Source organism: Heptranchias perlo, chromosome 32 (genome assembly GCF_035084215.1).
Source record: "Heptranchias perlo isolate sHepPer1 chromosome 32, sHepPer1.hap1, whole genome shotgun sequence".
Classification (NCBI taxonomy): domain Eukaryota; kingdom Metazoa; phylum Chordata; class Chondrichthyes; order Hexanchiformes; family Hexanchidae; genus Heptranchias; species Heptranchias perlo.
In genome coordinates, this window is record NC_090356.1 from 29,380,984 (window position 1) to 29,404,214 (window position 23,231).

Consider the following 23,231-nt stretch of genomic DNA (forward strand, 5'->3'; position numbering starts at 1 on the left):
ATGCTCCCATATTGAGGAATGCCTTCGAACAACTCTCTCACACTCCTGTACAGGAAACAAGAAAATAATTACTATCGAATGGATGCCCTTTTTTCTCACTTAATAGCATCCAACCATTATATCTCTCACTGTTTAAAGCACTTCGCCAGGAACTGTGGAAGTCCTTACTTTCCTCAATCTGCCCATCTTCCTACAATCTAGAAGTTTTAAAACCATAGCTTTGTGTCACTACTTCTGGATTTACCTAGTCTTTTCTCGTATCCTTTTCAACTGTGGTGCTATCTTGGACCTTTGGCCATGACCTGTCATCCAGGTTTCTTAAAAAAAGCCAATTCTCATTCCATGTTTCCTTATGTTCTCAAATTGGCACCACTTCATTCAACAGGCCAAAGAATTGTTGGTGTAAAAATTTAATACACATATCTAACTGTTCCAGAAAGGGCACTCTTTTGAGTTTGGATTAAAGAACTCATTTATAATTTCGCCACACATAATGCACAGAGAAAACCTTCCCTTATTTGAAACCCAGTAGCAACAGTCTGTTACTCATTAATGACACTAAAAGTTTTAAAAAATGATACTTCTGTTAGTCATTGTACAAGGGCAGTTTTAATTGCACTGTGATCTACTGTCCTTGTTATTGAAGTTATATCAGATGACTTAATAATCGTAAACCAGGACCTTAAAAAGACAGTTCAAGCTGACAGGTTGCACAGAATTCCAGAATTGATTTGTTTGAGGAGACCATCAGACATCAGCGAACATGAGAAACCTTTTGGCCAGCATTCTGCTCACCGGCTGCTTGTGGAGCCTCTCAGTAGCTATTGTGGTTCGGGTAAGATTGACTCTCAAACTCTCTGTAAACTTGATTGTGAAGTAACGGACTCTTGCTTTTGCACGCTGCCCCTCGTCATAAGTTCCCTTTGCTGTACTGCAGATTTATAGAGAATGCTATACCATATAGGATGGATATGGATCATATCCCAGGATTGAGTGGAACAGAATAATGAATGCAAAATAGTATTATGGCCTGGTACAGACAATAACATTAAATAATATTTGGTTTAACTATAGTTTTGACTTTTTAGCTATTATAAATGTACAGATTCCTTCAATAAATGCCTATTTTGTCTATTTTAAATAATATTTTATTTACTTATTACAGTAATAAAAGCCCCTCCTGATCGATGATAACCCTCCTACAAACATTTAAAAACTTCAACGATCTTTGGGTTGTTTGAAGTCAATGTCCTAAGTTTTCATGTGATCTTCCCACCCTTGGGAAAACTATTAATCTTTTTGCCTCATGTTCATCTCCTTAAATATTCTTCCTTGATATCTGGGGCTAAAAGGCTAAAATTATGAGGACAGGTTGCATAGACTAGGCTTGTATTCCCTTGAGTATAGAAGATTAAAGGGTGATCTATTGAGGTGTTTAAGATGATTAAAGGATTTGATAGGGTAGATAGAGAGAAACGATTTCCTCTGGTGGGGGGAGTCCAGAACAAGGGGGCAGAACCTTAAAATTAGAGCTAGGCTGTTCAAGGGTGATGTCAGAAATCAGTTTTTCGCACAAGAGGTTTCATTATAGGACAATGCTAAAATATGGGGATAATAAGTGTCCCCCCCTCCTCACACTCCCTTACTTCCTTTGAGAAGTAACCCACATGTATAAGTTTTTTGGACATCAGACATGTTTGCTGCCGGATCTTAGCCTAAATGTCTCAAAATTTAGCATTTCAATATGTCCCATACGCATTCTTCCAAATCTGCCCCTATTCAGAAGGGGATAATTCCAGCAGTTGGTCTCTCCCTGGTGCCTCCTAAGACAGTAGAAGTGCTTTGTTGATCTCTTAATAGGCACGTCTTTGGCACAAAATTAAGTTTTGGCGTTTGGACTGCGATTGTCTCCTCAAGCTCAGTGAGCCTCTGCTTCTTCCAACCCTCCCTGACCAGCAACAAAAACCTGGGAGCTCGAGAACTCATGAGGTGCTTTTCGCTCCTCAAAGCAGCATATTTTTACACAAATCATTTTTACACATCCCACCATGGCAGTTTAAGAATTTGGATTCACTTTAAAAAATCTGGAAGTAAAAGGCTGTTATCAGTAAAAGTGACCATGAAGCTGTCGGATTGTTGTAACAACCCAACTGGTTCACTAATGTCCTTTAGGGAAGGAAACCTGCTGTCCTTACCCGGTCTGGCCAATAAGTGACTCCAGTCCCACATCAACATGGTTGGATCTTAACTTTCCTCTGAAGTGGCTGAGCAAGTCTCTCAGTTGTATCAAACCAGCGGTTCAAAAAGAAAGCCCACCTCCACCTTCTCGGGGCAACTAGGGATGGGCAATAAATCCTGGCCTTGTCAGTGATGTCTACATCCCGAGAATTAATAACAATAATTTTAAAAATCCCTGATTGTGAGACAAATTCTTGCCTCTTTCTAACTTTGAAAACTGAAGGTTTGGTTATCAATCCAAACAGGAGGTTTTCCCAGAGCTGGGACTTCCCTGATCCACCAACATCCATCTTTAAAAAGCCTGCTACATTCAGTCTTTTTCCCAACATTTTTCCCTTGTGTAGTTCCCATAAGCAGGTTACAATCTCTTACAAACTGAAACCTTTATAATTTGCCTTATCAAATTAGAATAGCCCAAGTCTAACAGTTAACCCTCTACCATCTCCTGCCAATTCGGATGACGCAAACTATCACGCCATTAAGATCGTTTAGTACAGGCTAAAGAACTGGCCAAATTTATTTACAATTAAAAATGATGCACAGAAGCAAAAACCATAGGCAAAATACCACACACTAATTACATGTACTGATTGTGTATTTATTGTATGGAAGAACTGCAACCAGTCCACAAGAGGTTAAGATAGAAATTTTAGAATACCTGGTGAACGAGACTGCCTTCTCTCATTCCTTGCTCACTCTCAAAGTCAATCTTTTGGGGTGAGGTGTTACTTTTTCACTCAAAGGGCAGTGGAAATTGAACTCTCTTCCCCAAAAGGCCATGGATGCTGAGTCAATTGAAATTTTCAAGATTAAGATCGATAGATTTTTGTTGGGTAAGGGAATCAAAGCATATGGAGCAAAGACGGGTAAATGGAGTTGAGGTACAGATCTGCCATAATCTAATTGAATGGCAGCACAGGCTCAATAACAACAACCACGACTTGCATTTATATAGTGCCTTTAACGTAGTAAAACGTCCGCTGGCACTTCACAGGAGTGTTAGCATCAAGATTTGACAACAAACCACATAAGAAGATATTAGGACAGGGAACCAAAAGCTTGGTCAAAGAAATAGATTCTAAGGAACATCTTAGAGGAGGAGATAGAGGTAGAGAGCAGAGAGGTTTAGGGAGGGAATTCCAGAGTTTAGGACCTAGGCAGCTGAAGGCATGGGGACCAGTGGCGGACTGATTAGAATTGGGGATGGTCAAGGGGCCAGAATTGAAGGAGCACAGAGATCTTGGAGGGTTGTAGGACGTGGTAACAGGGCGTTTAGAAAATCATAATACGATTAGGCAGATTCAACATGGATTTATGAAAGGGAAATTGTGTTTGACAATTCTATTAGAGTTTTTTGAGGATGTAAGTCGTGGATGTAGTATATTTGGAATTCCAAAAGGCATTCGATAAGATGCCACATGAAAGGTTGACAATTGTAAACAATTTTACAACACCAAGTTATAGTCCAGCAATTTTATTTTAAATTCACAAGCTTTCGGAGGCTTCCTCCTTCCTCAGGTGAACGATGTCGATTCACCTGAGGAAGGAGGAAGCCTCCGAAAGCTTGTGAATTTAAAATAAAATTGCTGGACTATAACTTGGTGTTGTAAAATTGTTTACAATTGTCAACCCCAGTCCATCACCGGCATCTCCACAACATGAAAGGTTGTTACACAAGATTAGGCTCATGGGGTTGGGGGCAATATATTAGCACGGATAGAGGATTGGTTAACGAACAGAAAACAGAGAGTAGGGATAAACGGGTCATTTCAGGTTGGCAGACTGTAACTAGTGGGGTGCCGCAAGGATCAGTGCTTGGGCCTCAGCTATTTACAATCTATATTAATGACTTGGATGAAGGGACTGAGTGCAATGTATCCAAGTTTGCTGACGATACAAAGCTAGGTGGGAAAGTAAGCTGTGAGGAGAATGCAAAGGGCTCAATTTTGAAATGGTGGCAGGTTGGCAGTGGGGGGGATGAAGGTGTGCATGGCAAATCCGAATAAAAAGAACTTACCTTTTCCGATGGTGATTAAAGTTGTTTCCGGGTTTCGGGCCCTGCAGCCCCTGACTGACAGGAGCTGCAACGCCGAGGGGGGAAGAGAGAAAGAGAGAGAGAGAGATGTCATCTGGAGCTGGAACAGAGAATGGAGGGCACTGAGGATCGGGGGGTGGGGGAGGAGAGGGGGAGATCGGGGGGGAGGGGGAGATTGGGGGGAGAGTGGAAGATCGGGGGGGAGAGTGGGAGATCGGGGGAGAGGGAGATCGGAGAGGGAGATCGGGGGGTGGGTGGAGATCGAAGAGGGAGAGTGGGAGATCGGGGGGGGGGGGGAGAGGGGAGATCGGGGGGTAGAGGGGAGATCGGGGGGAGAGTGGGAGATCAGGGGGGAGAGTGGGAGATCGGGGGAGAGTGGGAGATCGGAGAGGGAGATCCGGGGGTGAGTGGAGATCGAAGAGGGAGAGTGGGAGATCGGGGGGGGGGGGAGAGGGGAGATCGGGGGGTAGAGGGGAGATCGGGGGGAGAGTGGGAGATCGGGGGGAGAGGGGAGATCGAGGGAAGAGGGAGATCGGAGAGGGAGATCGGGGGGGTGGGGGGAGATCGGGGGGAGAGTGGGAGATCGGGGGGGGGAGAGGGGAGATCGTGGGGAGAGGGCGATCGGAGAAGGAGATCGGGGGTTGGGGGGAGATCAAAGAGGGAGACATCGGAGGCTGAGAGGGACATCGGAGAGGGAGACCTCAGGGGAAGAGGGGGACATCAGAAAGGGGGACATCGGACATCGGAGCAGGGTGGAAAAGTAGGTTTATTTCGTTTTTTAACTTTGTGCAATGGTTTGTTATTTATAACGTTTATTTTTCCCTGATCCGGCCCGGTTTCACCAGGCGTGAATCGGAAGCCGTGGGAAAGCCCCCCAGGTAAGTTTAAAATCGGTTTAACTATCTACTATGTCAGAAATAAACTACCTTAAGTACCTCAGTGAGGTACATTTGGTTCTTTAACTATCTTCCGCCAGCTTTAATTGCGGGCGGGACTTCGGCACTCGGGAAGCACGCTCACACAGACACATCTGTGGGAAACCCGGAAGTTGGTGGGATGGGGCCGGCTTCCTCACCCGCTCGGGATTTCCCCGATTTTCACCGTCCCCCCGTCCCCAACGCCCCCACAATTTCCCTTGAAAATCGGGGTCAAAGAGTCTGCAAAGGAATATAGACAGGTTTAGTGAGTGGGCCAGCGGAGTATAATGTGGGGAAATGTGAGGTTATTCACTTTGGTCGGAAAAATAGAAAAACAGCATATTTTTTAAATGGTGAGAAACTATTAAATGTTGGTGTTCAGAGGGATTTGGGTGTCCTTGTGCATGAATCACAGAAAGTTAACATGCAATCAATTAGGAAGGCAAATGGGATGTTGGCCTTTATTGCAATGGGAGTTGGAGTACAAGAGTAAGGAAGTCTTGCATCAATTGTACAGGGCTTTGGTGAGACCTCACCTGGAGTACTGCGTACAGTTTTGGTCTCCTTACTTAAGGAAGGATATACTTGCCTTAGAGGCAGTGCAACAAAGGTTCACTAGATTAATTCCTGGGATGAGAGGGTTGTCCTTTGAGGAGAGATTGAGTAGAATGGGCCTATAATCTCTGGAGTTTAGAAGAATGAGAGGTGATCTCATTGAAACATATTGGGCGCTAAATTGGGCCGTGTAGCGCCCGTTGTTTCGGCGCTACACGGCCTCTCCGATATTCAAGTTGGCGTCTTGGATGCTCACGCATGTTTCCTGCGCGACATGCCCCAGACGCCATCTTGGTATAGGAGTTTACGCAGGCGCAGATAACGAATGCTGGAATCATGTAAAGTAGGGAGAAAATGGCTTCAATCAGTGTGCAATGCTGATTTAAAGTGATAGACACCTTTTTGGGACTTAACGCTCAACTCAACGCACAGTCTTAACCCCGACCATCTGAACATGTCTTAGAGTGCCTGGAGGACCCCCCACCAGCGCTATTTAAAGGGACCATGCATGATTTACAGGTTAGTGGCTGGATTATTGCTTCTGGTTACAGAGACATTTGTAACTGTTTTTGGAGGTCTTTTAGACTTGAATACTAGGACGTGCGGACATAGCCTAACATTTAGAGCCAGGACGTGCAGGAGTGAAGTTAGGAAATGCTTCTACACGCAAAGGGTGGGAGATGTTTGGAACGTTCTTCTGCAGATGGTAGTTGATGCTAGCTCACTTGTGAAAGTTAAATCTGAGATTGTGAAAGTTAAATCTGAGATTGATAGATCTCTATGAACCAAGGGTATTAAGGGATATGGGGCTAAGGCGGGTATATGGAGTTAGATCACAGGTCCACCATAATCTCACTGAATGGCGGAACAGGCTCGAAGGGCTAAATGCCACTGCCACTATGTGCCACCTTCTCCTGCAAGAAAGCGGGTCGTGTGTCTGGGTGATGTGCCTGTCATGGTTGAATAGCTGCCAGTGCGTGTGGCCTGTGAGTTGTGGGTGGGTGGCTTGAAGCAGTGATAATATGTAAGGGTGAGAGGAAGAATCTGATTGGAAGAGTTGAGTACTGATGGAAAGAGTTTGTTGGTATGTGGGGGATGGGGGTGTAGTGTGTGGAGCAGCTGGTGGGAGGCGCCACTTGACAGTTGACCTCACTCACCTTGACCGCTCATGTCAAAGCATTGAACTTCTTCCTGCACTGCATCCATGTTCATGGTGCTGTGCGCCTGGCATTGACTTCGTCCCCTGCTGCCTCCCACTGCCTTTTGGATATATGTCTGGAGGGCCTCTTGCCCCCCCCCCACCCACCTCCGTGGCTATAGGATGTCCCTCCTTCTGTCCACCTCTTGCACCAAGGCCTCTAGTGCATCAGTAGAGACCCTTGGTGCATGCACTCTCACAGGCCTGGTACAAACTCAGATCAGCAGATTGGTGAGGTCTGGCGTGCAGATTGGAGGATGTGGGATTTAGTGATGCGCAACCTTTATTCAATGTTATGAATGGCAGAGCAGGTTCAAGGGGCCATATGGCCCACTCCTGCTCCTATTTCTTATGTTCTTATGTTCTTAGGGCTGGAGGAGGTTACAGAGATAGGGAGGGGCGAGGCCATGTTAGGATTGGAAAACAAAGATGAAAATTTTAAAATCGAGGCATTGCCAGACCAGGAGCCAGTGTAGGTCAGTGAGCACAGGTGGGGGTGATGGGAGAACGGGACTTGGTGCAAGTTAGGATACGGCCAGCAGAGTTTTGGATGTGCTCAAGTTTATGGAGGGTGGGAGATGGGATGCCAGCCAGGAGAGCATTGGAATAGTCAAGTCTAGAGGTAACAAAGGCATCGATGAGGGTTTCAGCAGTAGATGAGCTGAGGCAGGGACGACATTACAGAGGCTGAATGGCCTGCTCCTGTTCCTATGTTCCTATATATGTTTCTCAAATGGCTGGTGCGTCCCTGCCAGAATTGAACGCCAACATCCAGGACCTGGAAGGTTATCCCACTGACCATATTTGATGTAAAGCCCTTTTTCCAAGCAGTCAAGCAAACCTATTTGAACAATGCGATAGTGGCCTGTTACAGCCGTAGTTCCTTTCGATCAGATTACTTTCACACATGACCACAACTGGAAATTACATATCAGTCTGAAGGGTGCTGGAACTATTAACTTTAAATCATGTTGGCCCCACCCCATACAATCAAAGGGAATCATTTATCAATTAATTTGTGGACAACAACTCTGTCCAACTCATGTAAATGGAGTGTATCTGGTTCACCATTTTGTAGTTAGAAAACAAAAAAGCCTCCATTTTAAACCCTTGCTAGCTGACTAATACAAAAACCAAAGACAGACATTCCTATTCCTGTTACACAGCAATAATATAATTACAAGCAAATCTGATGAGCTCAGTCTCTGTTCTGTCCCCCATCTGAGGTAAGAAGAGAGCATTCAAACAAACCTCTCCTGACTCAATGATACATCAAGAAGGAATCACTTGAGGGTGATTGTCCCATTCAGCTACAGTACTCAGACCCCAGTTAGATAGTCCTGGCACATTACACCGAGTGATGAAGAGATAGCCCCACAGCTGTCGAACCCCACAGTGTGTCACCAGGCTGTTTGGAGATAGATTAGTCAATTTACACTGTTGTGGAAATGCTGTGTGGATTTGAAGTAAACAATGTAAAGAAACATCTTGACATTGATCTTACCATTTCCAGCCATATTAAAGCCTTTGTTGCGGGCTCTGTGAGGTTGGTTAAGTGCAAACCTCTGCGTGAGTTGCCATTGTTCAATGATAGTTTGTAGACATCTTCTGTATCACATCGGTAAGTAATGGGAAACTGCTTATTAATGACGGCTAACTGGCACAGTCTGATCTTTCTTGTTGAAATCGGAAAATCAGAATAAATTGAGGGAGTTGTTGAAAAGTGACATTAATTACATAAGCCTAGAAATTACTGTTGGCAAAAAAAGGCGTAAAGCATTAAAATGATATTCCTACATCAGCAATAGGACACAACTCTTAGCCTATTTATTTTAAACGAGTTAATGCCTCCTCTAAGGTAACAGGCAGATGATTGTCATGAGAACACGTGGGCTATGAATTTCCTCTGAGATTCTCCCTCCCAACTCCAGAACCATTTACCCCATTTTTTCCAGGTTTCTACAGCTCTTCCGCCGACGTAATGTCGGATGAACGGGAAAAGCTCCGTAGAAATTCACCCCTCCCCCCCCCCCCCCCCACCGATGTATTCCTCCGCTGATGTCACCAACAGTATTTTCTAGGCTACAAGGTCCAAATAACCCCGAGCAGTTTGTACGGGTGTGGTAACACCTTGCTGTGAATCTCTTATCTCTGTAAGCTTGGAGTCCACGATTTTCCGTTGGACGACGTGCTGCGGTTGAAGGATGTGATGGACGATGAGATCTTTGAGAGGCCCCGTTTTACCTACATTGGTACCCGTTCATTCTGCAACAGCACTGCTCTCCCAGAAGTGTTTAAGCCAATCTGCAGCAAGAGTGATGCTCCTCAGGTATTTTACGCACTGAGTAAGTATCTCAAGAACGTGTGGGAAAAAAATTGTGTAGGGAAATGTGAACCTTTGTTAGTTGTGTACATGTGACTCCAATGGGACTACAGTCACTAATGTAAGTTTGCGTCAATTGTCTTGTAGGAACATAGGAATTGCTAGGCGAACAAAGACCAAGATCCATCTAGTTCACCATCTACCATCCTGGTAGTCACATGATACAATGATAATGGAGTTGTTGACTAATTATAGCAATCAATCTCTAACAATAAGATAGATCTTTGTGCAATAGTGTAAATCGGGTGATGGCGAGTCGACAGCCCATTTTACATCTCTCCCCATTTTTATTTCCATTGATTTCTGAATCTCGGACCTAATTCCAATAGAGACGGCACTTCAGGAGGAGGCCACGCAGGTAAGTGCTGGAGGTTTGGGCCGCTGCTAGCGCCGTAACGGCCCACAGGTGGCTTCAGGGGGAACCGATCGGTAGCAAGCGGCGGGCATTGTGGGTCAGAGAGTCTGGAGGTCAGGGATCGCAGGGAGAGTGGGAGATCGAAGGGTGGGGCCAGGGCCAGGAGATCGGAGGTTTGGCCGGGGTCGGGAGATCAGAGGTCAGGGCCAGGGCCGGGAGGTTGGGGATCTCGAGGGGCCGGGAGATCAGAGGTCGGAGCCAGGACCTGGAGATCGGGGATGTGGGGTGGGTGGGAAATTGGAGGTCGGGATGGTGCTTAAAGGTAAGTAACTTACCTTTGTTTTGCAGGTGTTGGCTGCCTCGGAGCAAACCAATGTTGCAGTGGAGGTCTCAAGCAAGCATTAGGCCCCCTTATTTGCATATGCAAAGAGACCAATGGCTGCTTCATGCATGGGTAAAGGACGCCTCTTGTTTGTCCTTGCCCAATATGGCGGATGACGCACTTCCTACCCGCCTTTTTGGGCACTTAGGAAGCTGCATAACGTCTGAAAATAGGGGGCTATTAGGCCCAATTTCTAAGCCGTAGTGTGCAGTCTCTTTAGAAACTAAAGGGGCAACAGAGCCCAGTCCAATCCTGTTCTGATTTGACATCTACACAAGAACATCCAGTAGGGGGGGTCACTGGATAAGGATCAGAAGTTGATCTTTCCTCATCCTGGCATCTCTCTCTGTTCCTGCTATGACCAGCTCTCTCAGCATCAGACTCGGTATCAAATCTGGGCCCTCCCTGCTCGTAGGACCCACCTGCTCACAGATAAAGTCAATGAGCCATCAAGAGAACTACATCTTTAATGATCTTTATTAAAATTATCTGTTTAGTTCTATTGGATAAAAATAATTATAATAAATATACTCCTGACATTGGAATAGATTTATTACTGATTATTTCAGTGACATGATATGTGAGCTGAATAATTTGCAAAATCATCCCACCCAGAAAGGTAATCACCTCCCTCACCTTTGGTAGTTTAAGATTCAAAACATGTATTTGTGATATATTTGGGGCTGATAATAGCAATATGTCCCGATCATTATCTTTTCCCATCTATAATATATTAATACCTTACATCGGTAAACATTTCCTGTGTACAAAATCTTACTTACTGTGGTCACATTTTTGACACACTTTTGTGTTTACTTTTTCCCATTACAAATTCCTATGTCCACATTTATAATGGGAACTGCCTATGTAAACTTGTCACACTGTGATTAAAGCCTCCTACTGGCACTGTAGCACCTCAGTTTTGTACCTCCCAGTTCCTCATCCTGCACTACAGAGATACTCCACTACACCATCCAACTCTTATTCTCTGCTTCCCAAATTGCCATCAGTGTTGCTCTTTGTCAGCCGTGCCTCAGAGGGTAGCATTCTCACCTCTGAGTCAGAAAGTTGCCAGATCCCATGGCACTATTTCAAAGAAGAGCAGGGGAGTTCTCCCCACTATTTATCCTTCAACCAACATCGTTAAAAGAACAGATCATCAGGTCATTATCACATTGCTGTTTGTGGGACCTTGCTGTGTGCAAATTGGCTGTCATGTTTCTCTACGTTACAACAGTGGCTGCACTTCAAAAGTACTTAATTGGCTGTAAAACGCCTTGGGATCTCTTGAGGTCATGAAAGGCAATATAAATGCAAGGTCTTGACTTCCTGGATGCAAAGCCTTGGAGGATTAATTAGTATAAATAAATGATTCATTGCTGCTTAAGAATTCACCAGACTGAAAGAAATTACAAAATAATTCGGCAAAGTATTAAAAGTAATTCTATAGAAACACAAAACGCTGTGATTGTTGCATGCTTGGATCTTTCTGAGTATATAATCCTTTCATTTTACTCAGTGCACAGATAATGTTCATTGCCTTATAAAGTCAACAAGCGTACATTCCTTAAATAAACTAAGAACATTCTTTAAATAATGAACACCAAAGAACACCCAACTTCTCAAAATGACAACCTTCACCACCCTGAACATATAAATTTGCAGCCAGTGCGAATTTTACTGTCCAGAGAGAAAGAATTTAATTTTCTTTGTGGGAACATTTATTTAATGAATCCAATCTCCTGGAGCGCATCAATGGCCAGAAGATCATGGGAAGTACATGCCTAAATTCCCGATGCGTGCTCTTGGCATGTGGGGCTCCATGTCTGGAGTACAATTTCCCAAAATTACCTCTTTAATCCAGATCATGTTTTAGATGATTTTATTTTTGTAATAAGCTTTACTCATCTTTGCTTTTGTTTGTTGAAATTGTATTTTTAGTTTGAAAGTCACATTTAATGGGGATGATTTTTCTGCCCCCCTGCACTCTAAGTGTGCTCCAACTGAAGTGATCTGAACCGACCTGAGCTCAGGTCATTAATCTACCCCTAGCGTGCCCCTGGTGCAGATGCAGGATGTTATTTTTCAAAAACAGCAGCCATGAGACCTCCAGGCCATGAAATCCTCGGTGAAGTTGTAAAAACAAAAAGTTTTACTGATCCTTATAGGCCTCCCTTGCTTTGCCGCCTGCTTCCATCCTTCAGATTTTCCAATCTGCGGAAGGCCAGGTACAAGGCTTATTGCCACCCTCTTCTGCCGCCCCTCAAAATGGGCACACTTGTATTGGGCGATCCTGGAGGATAAGGAGGCAGAAGGGCCAGCAATGCCTCTCTGTATGTCTCTCACGCACTTCTTTTGCCTGTCTCTTTGTGCTTCTCTCATTCCTCCTTGTCCTCTCAAGTCTCTCTGATACCTGGAAGAAAACTCAATGCTGGGAACATCTGATAGCCAAAGAGCTGATCTTGTCTTACCCTGGATGTGAAGTCACAATTCAACTCTTGGGCATAAGCCTGGGGCAATTAGGGCAGACAGTTCTGGGAGCACCCAGACTGGCAAGCTGGCACTTTCAGACAGAACGGACACTGAGCACTAATTGCTAGCAGGCAGGCTTAAGGCCTACTTGCCAGGGATGAGGGACTTCGGTTGTGTGGAGAATTTGGAAAAGCTGGGATTGTTCTCCTCAGAGCAGAGAAAGTTAAAAACTATTTCCTCTGGCTAGTGGGTCGGTAACCAGAGGTCACAGATTTAAAATAATTGGCAAAACAACTAGAGAGGAAATGAGGAGAAATTTTTTCACACAGACGATTGTTAAGATCTGAAAGGGTGGTGGAAGCAGACCAAATGGGAATTTTCAAGAGGCAATTGGACATGTACTTGAAGAGGGCTAATTTGCAGGGTTATGGGGAAAAAGCTGGGGTGTGGGACTAAATTGGACAGCTCTTTCAAAGGCTCTTTATCTGAATATACAGAGCATTCATAACAAGATAGACAAATTAGGTGCACAAATAGAGATAAATGGGTTTGATCTAACAGCCATTACAGAGACATGGTTGCAAAGTGACCAAGTTTGGGAACTAATTATTCCATAGTTCATGACATTTAGAAAAGACAGGCAGAATGGAAAAGGCGGGGGTGTAGCCCTAATAATGAAGGATAACATAAGGACAGGTGAGAAAGGATCTTGGCTCAGAAGATCAGGAAGTAAAATCAGTATGGGTAGAAACAAAAAATAACAAGGGGCAAAAAACACTGGTGGAAGTAGTTTAGGGGCTCCCTAATAGTAGCAATACTGTTGGACAGAGTATTAATCATGAAATAATAGGAGCTTGTAACAAAGGTAATGCAGTAATCGTTGGGGACTTTAATCTGCATATAGACTGGGCAAATCAAATTGGAAAAGTAGTTTGGAGGACAAGTTCATGGAATGCATTCGAGACAGTTTCCTAGAGCAATATGTCATGGAACCAACCAGGGAACAGGCTATTTTAGATCTTGTATTATGTAATGAGACAGGGTTAATTAGTAATCTCACAGTAAGAGACCCTCTGGGGAAGAGTGATCATAATATGATAGAATTTCACATTGAGTTTGACAGTGACGTATTTAAGTCAGAAACTAGAGTCTTAAACTTAAATAAAGCCAATTAGATAGGTATAAGGAGCGAGTTGGCTAAGATAGATTGGGAAACTACATTAAAAAATATGACAGTAGATAAGCAATGGCGAACATTTAAAGAAATATTTCAATATTCCCAACAAATATACATTCCATTGAGGAATAAAAATTTCATGGGAAAAGTGATTCATCCGTGACTAACAAAAGAAGTTAAGGATAGTATTAGATTAAAAGAAGAGGCCTATAATGTTGCCAAGAAGAGTAATAAGCCTGAGGATTGGGAGAGTTTTAGAAACCAGTGAAGGATGACCAAAAAACTGATAAAAAGGAGAGAAAATAGAATATGAAAGTAAACTAGCAAGAAATATAAAAATGGATTGTAAGAACTGTGGGGGGGGAGTGGCAGATCGGGGGGGAGGAGCGGGGAAGATCGGGGGGGCAGAGGGGAAGATCGGGGGGAAAGAGGGGAAGATCGGGGTGGGAGAGTGGCAGATCGGGGGGAGGAGAGGGGAAGATCGGGGGGAGAGAGGGGAAGATCAGGGATGGGAGTGGGGAAGATCGGGGGGAGAGGGGAAGATTGGGGGGGAGAGGGAGAGGGAAAGATTGGGGGGAGAGGGGAAGATTGGGGGTGGGAGTGGGGAAGATCGGGGTGGGAGAGTGGCAGATCAGGGGGAGGAGAGGGGAAGATCGGGAGGAGGGGAAGATCGGGGGGAGAGGGGGGAAGATCAGGGGTGGGAGTGGGGAAGATCAGGGGAGAGAGGGGAAGATCAGGGGGGAGAGGGGAAGATTGGGGGGAGAGGGAAAGATTGGGGGGAGAGGGGAAGATCGGGGGTGGGAGTGGGGGAGATCGGGGGGAGAGAGGGGAAGATCGGGGGAGAGTGGGGAAGATCAGGGAGGAGAGGGGAAGATTGGGGGGAGGGGGAAAGATTGGGGGGAGTGGGGAAGATCAGGGGTGGGAGTGGGGAAGATCAGGGGAGAGAGGGGAAGATTGGGGGGGAGTGGGAAAGATTGGGGGGGAGAGGGGACGATCGGGGGTGAGAGGGGAAGATCTGGGGACATCGGGGGAACATCGGGAGGGTGAAGAGGGGGACATCGGAGTGGGAGACAGCAGACATCGGAGCAGGTTTCAAAGGTAGGTTCATTTAGTGTTTTCACTTCATTGCATGGTTTTTTAGTTAATTTATTTAGTTTCTTTTTCCCTGATCCGGCCCTTCATACCTGGTTTCCAGGTGTGAATCAGAAGCGGTGAGCAAGCCGCCCAGGTAAGTTAAAAATCCTTCTAATCACTTAATCTGTCACGGGTAAAGTGCCTTAACTACCTCAATGAGGTACATTTGGCTCTTTAACTATCATCCCACCGGCTTTAATTGCCAGCAGGACTTCTGTTTTCGGATCGCCCGTGCGTACACAGGTAGGTCCCTGGGAAACTGGGAAGTTGACGGGTTGGAACCGGCTTCTGAACCCGAACGGGATTTCCGCTGACCCCAACACATTTGCAGTTGCCTCCTAAAATCACCCCCAAAGGGTCTGCAAAGGGATATAGACAGGTTAAGTGAGTGGGCAAGAAGGTGGCAGATGGAATATAATGTGGGGAAATGTCATAGAGTCATAGAGTTATACAGCACGGATAGAGGCCCTTCGGCCCAGCGTGTCCGCGCCGGCCATCTGCCCTGTCTACTCTAATCCCATATTCCAGCATTTGGTCCGTAGCCTTGTATGCTATGGCATTTCAAGTGCTCATCCAAATGCTTCTTGAATGTTGTGAGGGTTCCTGCCTCCACAACCCTTTCAGGCAGTGAGTTCCAGACTCCAACCACCCTCTGGGTGAAAAAGTTCTTTCTCAAATCCCCTCTAAACCTCCCGCCTTTTACCTTGAATCTATGTCCCCTTGTTATAGAACCCTCAACGAAGGGAAAAAGCTCCTTAGTATCCATCCTATCTGTGCCCCTCATAATTTTGTACACCTCAATCATGTCCCCCCTCAGCCTCCTCTGCTCCAAGGAAAACAAACCCAATCTTCCCAGTCTCTCTTCATAGCTGAAGCGCTCCAGCCCTGGTAACATCCTGGTGAATCTCCTCTGCACCCTCTCCAAAGCGATCACATCCTTCCTGTAGTGTGGTGACCAGAACTGCACACAGTACTCCAGCTGTGGCCTAACCAGTGTTTTATACAGCTCCATCATAACCTCCTTGCTCTTATATTCTATGCCTCGGCTAATAAAGGCAAGTATCCCATATGCCTTCTTTACCACCTTAACTACCTGTTCCGCCGCCTTCAGGGATCTGTGAACTTGCACACCAAGATCCCTCTGACCCTCTGTCTTGCCTAGGGTCCTCCCATTCATTGTGTATTCCCTTGCCTCGTTAGTCCCTCCAAAGTGCATCACCTCGCACTTTTCCGGGTTAAATTCCATTTGCCACTGTTCCGCCCAAATGTAAGGTTATTCACTTTGGTAGGAAGAATAGAAAAACAGAATGGTGCGAAACTATTAAATGTTGGTGTTCAGACTTGAATGTCCTCATACAAGAAACATAAAAAGTTAACATGCAGGTACAGCTGGCAATTAGGAAGGCAAATGGCATGTTTGCCTTTATTGCAAGGAGGTTGGAGTACTAAAGTAAGGAACTCTTACTACAATTGTACAGGGTTCTGGTGAGACCACACCTGGAGTACTGTGTACAGTTTTGGTCTCCTTATCTAAGGAAGCATATACTTACCTTAGAGGCAGTGTAACGAAGATTCACTAGATTAATTCCTGGGGTGAGAGGGTTGTCCTATGAGGAGATGTTGAGTAGAATGGGCCTATAATCTCTGGAGTTTAGAAGAATGAGACATGATCTCATTGAAACAAAAAAAGATTGTGAGGGGGCTTGACAGGGTAGATGCAAAGAGGCTGTTTCCCATGGCTGGAGAGTCTAGAACTAGGGGGCAAAGTCTCAGGATAAGGGATCGGCCATTTAAGACTGAGATGAGGAGGAATTTTTTCAATCTGAGGGTTGTGAATCTTTGGAATTCTCTACCCCAGAGGGTATATTGAGTATATTCAAAGCTGAGATCGATAGATTTCTGGACTCTAGGGGAATCAAGGGATATGGGGATTGGCCGGGTAAGTGGAGTTGAGGTTGAAGATCAGCCATGATCTGATTGAATGGCGGAGCAGGCTCGACGGGCCGTGTGGCCTACTCCTGCTCCTATTTCTTATGTTCTGCCTCTCCAGAGCGGGTTACTCGGACGCCCTCAAACCCATCACGGTTAGACCGGATGTAGGCGCACTTAACAATTAACCCCCCACCCCCCCCGACCCTCTCCCGCCCATCGTGGGGCGGTGGAGGGGGGGGGTTAAAACTGCACCAAGAGATCTCACTGCACAAATTTCGATGACAATGAAATGATGAAAGTATAAGACAATGTATGTGATACACGGTGCATATTTGACTCATTTGCAATCTCTCTTTCCAGGGCAAATTGCTGCAAACCCATATCCTTGCAGTATCTGTGAATACGTTGCTTGTGTTGGATGTACTTAGCCTCAGATCTGGAATCCTATTTCATGTGTAAAATATCCGTACCTTTAATATTCTGCTAGTCATTCATCCATGGAATCCACGGGGAAGGAGTCAGAGAAAACCTTGTTTTACGTTCTTGTGTTATCAGTAAGACGGATAAATAAATCTAGAGCTTCTTGTTGAAAACTTTTGGATCCAATTACATCTTAAAAGTGATAGTCCTGCAGTACGTAAGAAGATTGTCAGAAGATACTATAAAGGACCAACTTCAAACTTAATCACAAAAGGAAGTCTGCCCATCTTCCCAATGTGACTGATAAAGACTCTTTGTTCAGTTTTAAATTGTTGCCGTTCTCCAGTTCAGTTAGTATTCCATGTTTACGATTGTGATGACAACCAGAGAGTGTTCTGTTCCGTAGTGTCTCTCTTTAATTTTCTGAGGTGATTTACGATTTTATTCATTTTGGTGAGTTTTTTCTTAATTCATCAAGATGTTCGTTCTAGGGAGTGGAACGCTTCCCCCATTTGGCCTCCCGGTGTCAGCATTAAATACTCGCAGGTTGGGTGTAACAGAGGCAGCTGCAGAATAAAGCTCCTTCTACTCTGCCCCAACAATAAATGTCTGAAGCCCCATCAGAACATGGCATCCAGAGGCAGAATGACCTATCTATTTTTCACGCCAGCCATCCGTGTTTCTAGTCTAAGTGATATTGCCAATTTAAGGGTAAATAAAAATTTAATGGTTGGAAAATCATGAGGTTACATAGAATTTCATAGAATTTCATGTACTGCACAGAAACAGGCCATTCGGCCCAACAGGACCAAACCGATGTTTATGCTCCACACAAACCTCCTTCCATCCTTCTTCATCTAACCTCATCAACATATCCTTCCATTCCCTTCTGCCTCATGTGTTTATCTAGCTTCCCTTTAAATGCATCTATGCTATTCGCCTCAACTACTCCCTGTGATAGCTAGTTCCACATTCTAGCCACTCTCTGGGTAAAGAAGTTTCTCCTGAATTTTCTATTGGATTATATTTATGGCCCCTAGTTCTGGTCTCCCCCGCAAGTGGAAACATTTTCTCTACATCCATCCTATCAAACCCTTTCATAATCTTAAAGAGCTTTATCAGGTCATCCCTCAGTCTTCTCTTTTCTAGAGATAAGAGCCCCAGCCTGTTCAGTCTTTCCTGATAGGTATAACCTCTCAGTTCTGGTATCATCCTCATAAATCTTTTTTGCACCTTCTCCAGTGCCTCTATATCCTTTTTATAATATGGAGACCAGAACTGTATGCAGTACTCCAAGTTTGGTCTAACCAAGGTTCTATACAAATTTAACATAACTTCTCTGCTTTTCAATTCTATCCCTCTAGAAATGAACCCCAGTGCTTGGTTTGCTTTTTTATGGCCTTATTAACCTGCGTCGCTACTTTTAGTGATTTGTGTATCTGTAACTCCACATCCCTCTGTTCCTCTACCCCATTTAGACTCTTATTTTCCAAGGAGTATGTGGCTTCCTTATTCTTCCTACCAAAATGTAATACCTCACGCTTATCTATATTGAAATTTATTTGACAATTGCATGGCCATTCTGCAAGCTTTTTAATGTCTTCCTGTATTTTGTCGTGGTCCTCCTCAGTACTAATTAAATCCACCAATTTGGTATTGTCCACAAATTTTGAGATTGTACACCTGATTCCCAAATCCAAATCATTTATGTTAATGGTGAACAACAGTAATCTCAGTGGAACACCACTTCCCAACTTTTGCCAGTCTGAGTAACTACCTTTAACCCCTATGTTCTGTTTTCTGTTTTATAGCCAGCTTGCTATCCATTCTGCTACTTGTCCCATGACTCCACATGCTCTGACATTAGTCATGAGTCTATTTGTGCGGTACCTTATTGAAGGCCTTTCGACAAACCAAATATATTACATCAACAACATTACCCTTGTCTACTCTATCTGTTACTTCTTCAAAGAATTCAATAAGGTTGATCAAGCATGACCTTCCCTTTTGAAATCCGTGCTGAGTATTCTTTATTATATTTATGGTTTATAGATTTTTTTATTACATCTTTAAATAAGGATTTCATTATCTTTCCTACCACTGATGTTAAGCTATGGTCTATAGTTCTCTGGACTTGTTCTATCTCCCTTTTTAAATACAGAAATCACATTAGCCATTCACCAGTCCTCTGGCACTATTCCCTTTTCTAATGATTTTTTATATATATGTAATAGTGCCTCTGCTATCTCTTCCCTAACTTTTTTTAATATGCGCGGATACAATCCATTTTATCCTCTCTAAGTTTGATTAGTTTATATCTTTTTTGATCTCTTTTTCTAATGTCCTGCCACCTTGTTAGTCTCCCTAGTAAATATTGAGGCAAAGTAATTATTTAATATTTCTGCCATTTCACTGTCATTACCTGTGAGTTTATTGTGTTTATAGTGGCCCTATCCCTACACTGATTTTTCTTTTGTTATTTATGTGTCTGTAGAATACTTTATTATTTCTTTTTATGTTCCTTGCTAATTATATTTCATAGTTTCTCTTTGCTTTCCTATTTGTTTTATCGACTTCTTTCCTAACCTTTTTGCATTCTCTTTTATCATCCTCTCTTTTGTTCTCTATGTACTTAATGTAGGCCTTTTTCTTTAGTTTCAATTTTGCCCTTATTTCTTTTTTAGTGTCTCTTTACTGCTAATTTGTTTTTGCTTTTTAGTGGGATATATTTCTCCTGGACTCTATTGATCATCGTTTTAAATATTTCCCACTGCTGTTCTATTTTTCTGTTTGTCAGTAAATATTTCTAGTTTATTTTCTCTAGTTCCATTCTCATCCCCTTAAATTCAGATTTTTTTTCAAATTTATTACTTTGGTCTTTGTCTTGTTTATATCCTTCTCAATTTTTATCTTAAACCTTATTATGTTGTGATCGCTATTGCCCAGATGTTCCCCTATGCTTAGTTCTCTTTTCTGTTCTGGTTCATTTCCCATTACTAGATCCAGCAGTGCTTCTTCTCTTGTTGGGCTGTTTACATATTGGGTAAGAGAGGAACCCTGCACACATTGTAAAAACTCCATTCCCTGCACCCCTCTACTTGCCAGTTTGTTTGGGGATAGTTAAAATCTCCCATGATTATTATTCTATGTCTTTTACTCAGTTTACATATTTGCTTACATATTTCTTCCTCCACCTCCTTTCCACTGTTATATGGTCTATAGCGTGATCGATCCCTTCTTATCTTTTATTTCAATCGATATGGATTCTGTTTCTATCCTTCTGTTAGTTATGTCCCTTTTTTTCTACTGCCATTATGTTATCTCTAATTAGTACAGCTACTCTACCCCCTTCTTCCTTCCCTATTGTTTCTGATGCATAACTTGCAATATTTTGTTGCCGGTCCTGTTCTTTATGTAGCCATGTTTCAGTTATTCCTATTACATCTGGTTCCTCGCCATGGATTATTACCGCCAGTTCCCCCGTTTTATTTTGGACGCTGTGTACATTGCTGTACAGGCAGTTTACTTTATCTTTAATAGTTGCTCCTGTTACTTTATTTTTAACAGTTCTTTTATACTTCTGTTTTATAACTATATTTGTTCCTTGACCATTCATGTTATCTTTATTCCTTACTCTGGTCCGACCTTTACACACATTGCAGATGTGAAAATTTTGGATCTGCATTCCCGGCATATAACAGAAATTTCAAAGTGGGAAGTTTTTAGTCCCAACTGCTGTCATGTTAGGGTCATTGTTTTCTGAAGACCCACACTAACTAGGAATTGGTCAACCCAAACTTATCGTATGTAAGATCCTTACAGCCAACGGTAAGCGGGAGACTTTCATCTCTTCAGTTTTCCCAGAAGCAATGTGATAGTGTGCAGATTCTTGCACCACTCAAACCATATATAATTCATAAGATGCAGAGGGCAGCACAGGGAGCCACAAACCTCCATGTTAAAAGCGCCCTCACCCCCTCACAGTTTTACAGTCCAGGAAAAAGCCTTGAAAAGCACTCGCAGATTCTAGCGACGAGGCCCAGAGTGCCGGTATGTTTTTTTAAGAAAGTGTTGTACAGTTGAAGTGGTCTGTGAGCAGTTTAAATCTCTGCTTTTAAATGGAATACAGTGTGTGGAACATCTGACTCACCTTGCTTGGACCACACGTACTGTACTGGATGGTCATGGAGCAAGACAAGTTGGTGCTGTATGTGGCCCTGGATTCTTTCCACCCTTCAATAATCCCTTAAATAAAAATGTGAATACTTCCACTTGTCTCCTTAATACACATACACCAGCACTAATATCCCGAGTGAGGTCTTGACTGATCAGCTGAATTTCAAGCCTGGTTTGAATGTAGGATTTGGATTTGAGGTGATTGAACTCTGCAGGAACTGTACAATGACAGTGGCTCAGTGGGTAGCACTCTCGCCTCAGAGTCAGAAGGTCGTCGGTTTAAGTCTCACTCCAGGGATTTGAACACAAAATCTCGACTGACACTCCAGTGCAGTACTGAGGGGGTGCTGCACTGTCAGAGGTGCTGTCTTTCCAATGAGACATTAAACCGAAGCCCTGTCTGCTTTCTCAGGTAGATGTAAAAGATCCATGATTCAAAGAAGAGTATGGGAGTTCTCCCAGAGTTCTGGTCAACACCCCTGAAATGGATAATTTTGGTACTACATTACAACAGTGACTATACTTTTAAGAAGTACTTAATTGGTACTTTAGGCTGTCCTGAGGATGTGAAAGGAGCCATAAAGAGGCTATTTCTTTTTTTTCTTGCAATGAGTAATCATCTAGTTATCCAATTCTTATTATAGTTTACAAAATATGAAGGAAATGCTGTAATGTAAACAGTGCAGCCTTCAAACACTCACTGAAACTCCCAGCTGGTGTACTGAGCAAGTAACAAGTGATAATGAGCAGGACTGATGTAAAATTAGTCAGGCTGATAGATTTCAAGTTATCTTTAGAACATTGAGCTCATCAAGATTTATTTTTAAAGGGTCGGTGTTGCATTGATGTGATACCTCATTCACAACACTGCTTAAAGAATGAAGCAACAAGCCAATCATCATAGATTAAAAGTACAGGTGTAAATTTAAACTCACTCACCAGGAAAATCCTCAGAATATATTTGGATTGGGTTAGAAATTTGAGTGGTTCGACAGCTGCTGTTTTCAATAACTACGAAGATCCCCCTGGTATGGCCCTCATCTCCACTCCCTTAAGTCCAAGGGACTCCCACATGAACAGTTATGGTGGACAACTTTAGCCATTCATCTCCAGATCTGGCTGGATCACATAAAGCACCATCAGGTCCTGCTCTCCTCTGCCAAAACTGCTCACTGTTCCAGAATCATCCTGGAACGTAAAGATAACTCCTGGTTTCTCTTCACTACAAACCGTCTTCTTAAACCCCTCTCCCCTGCCCCCTCCACCCTCACCTCCAACAACAAGTGCGAGGAGCTCATGGACTTCTTTGTCACTAAGATTGAGACCATCCGTTCAGCTGCCTCTGTCACTTCCTTCCCTTCCCCTAGCCCACCAACCCAAATTTCCCCTATAGTTCCCCCCTGCCCTAATTCTGAACTCACATCTTTCTCTAGTTTCTTTCCGATCTCCCCTCATGCCCTCTCCGAGCTTATTTTGACCATGAGACACACCTCCTGCTCCCTCGACCCTATTCCCACCAAACCTCTGACCACCCAACTTCCTTTCCTGGTCCTCATGTTAGCTGATATTATTAACAGTTCCCTCTCCTCAGGCACTGTCTCCCCCGCCTTCAAATTTGCCGTCATCACCCCCTCCTCAAAAAACCCATCCATGATCCCTCTGTCCTTGCAAACTATCGTCCCATCTCCAACTTCCCTTTCCTCTCCAAAGTCCTTGAACGTGTTGTTGCCTCCCAAATCCGTGCCCATCTTTCCTGCAACTCCATGTTTGAATCCCTCCAATCAGGTTTCCACCCCTGCCACAGTACTGAAACGGCCCTTATCAAAATCACAAATGACATCCTATGTGTCTGTGACA

The 23,231-nt window shown here is 43.8% G+C and overlaps 1 protein-coding gene across 1 annotated transcript; it reads left to right on the forward strand.

Annotated features, from left to right (window-relative positions):
* Positions 1–726: 726 nt before the first annotated feature.
* On the forward strand, positions 727–18,315 carry LOC137300869 (guanylin-like). The gene is made up of 3 exons (XM_067970118.1): positions 727–835; positions 9,102–9,288; positions 17,139–18,315. Exons 1-3 carry the CDS (start codon positions 764–766, stop codon positions 17,204–17,206), a joined length of 327 nt encoding a protein of 108 aa, XP_067826219.1. The 5' UTR covers positions 727–763; the 3' UTR covers positions 17,207–18,315.
* The last annotated feature ends 4,916 nt before the right edge of the window (positions 18,316–23,231 follow it).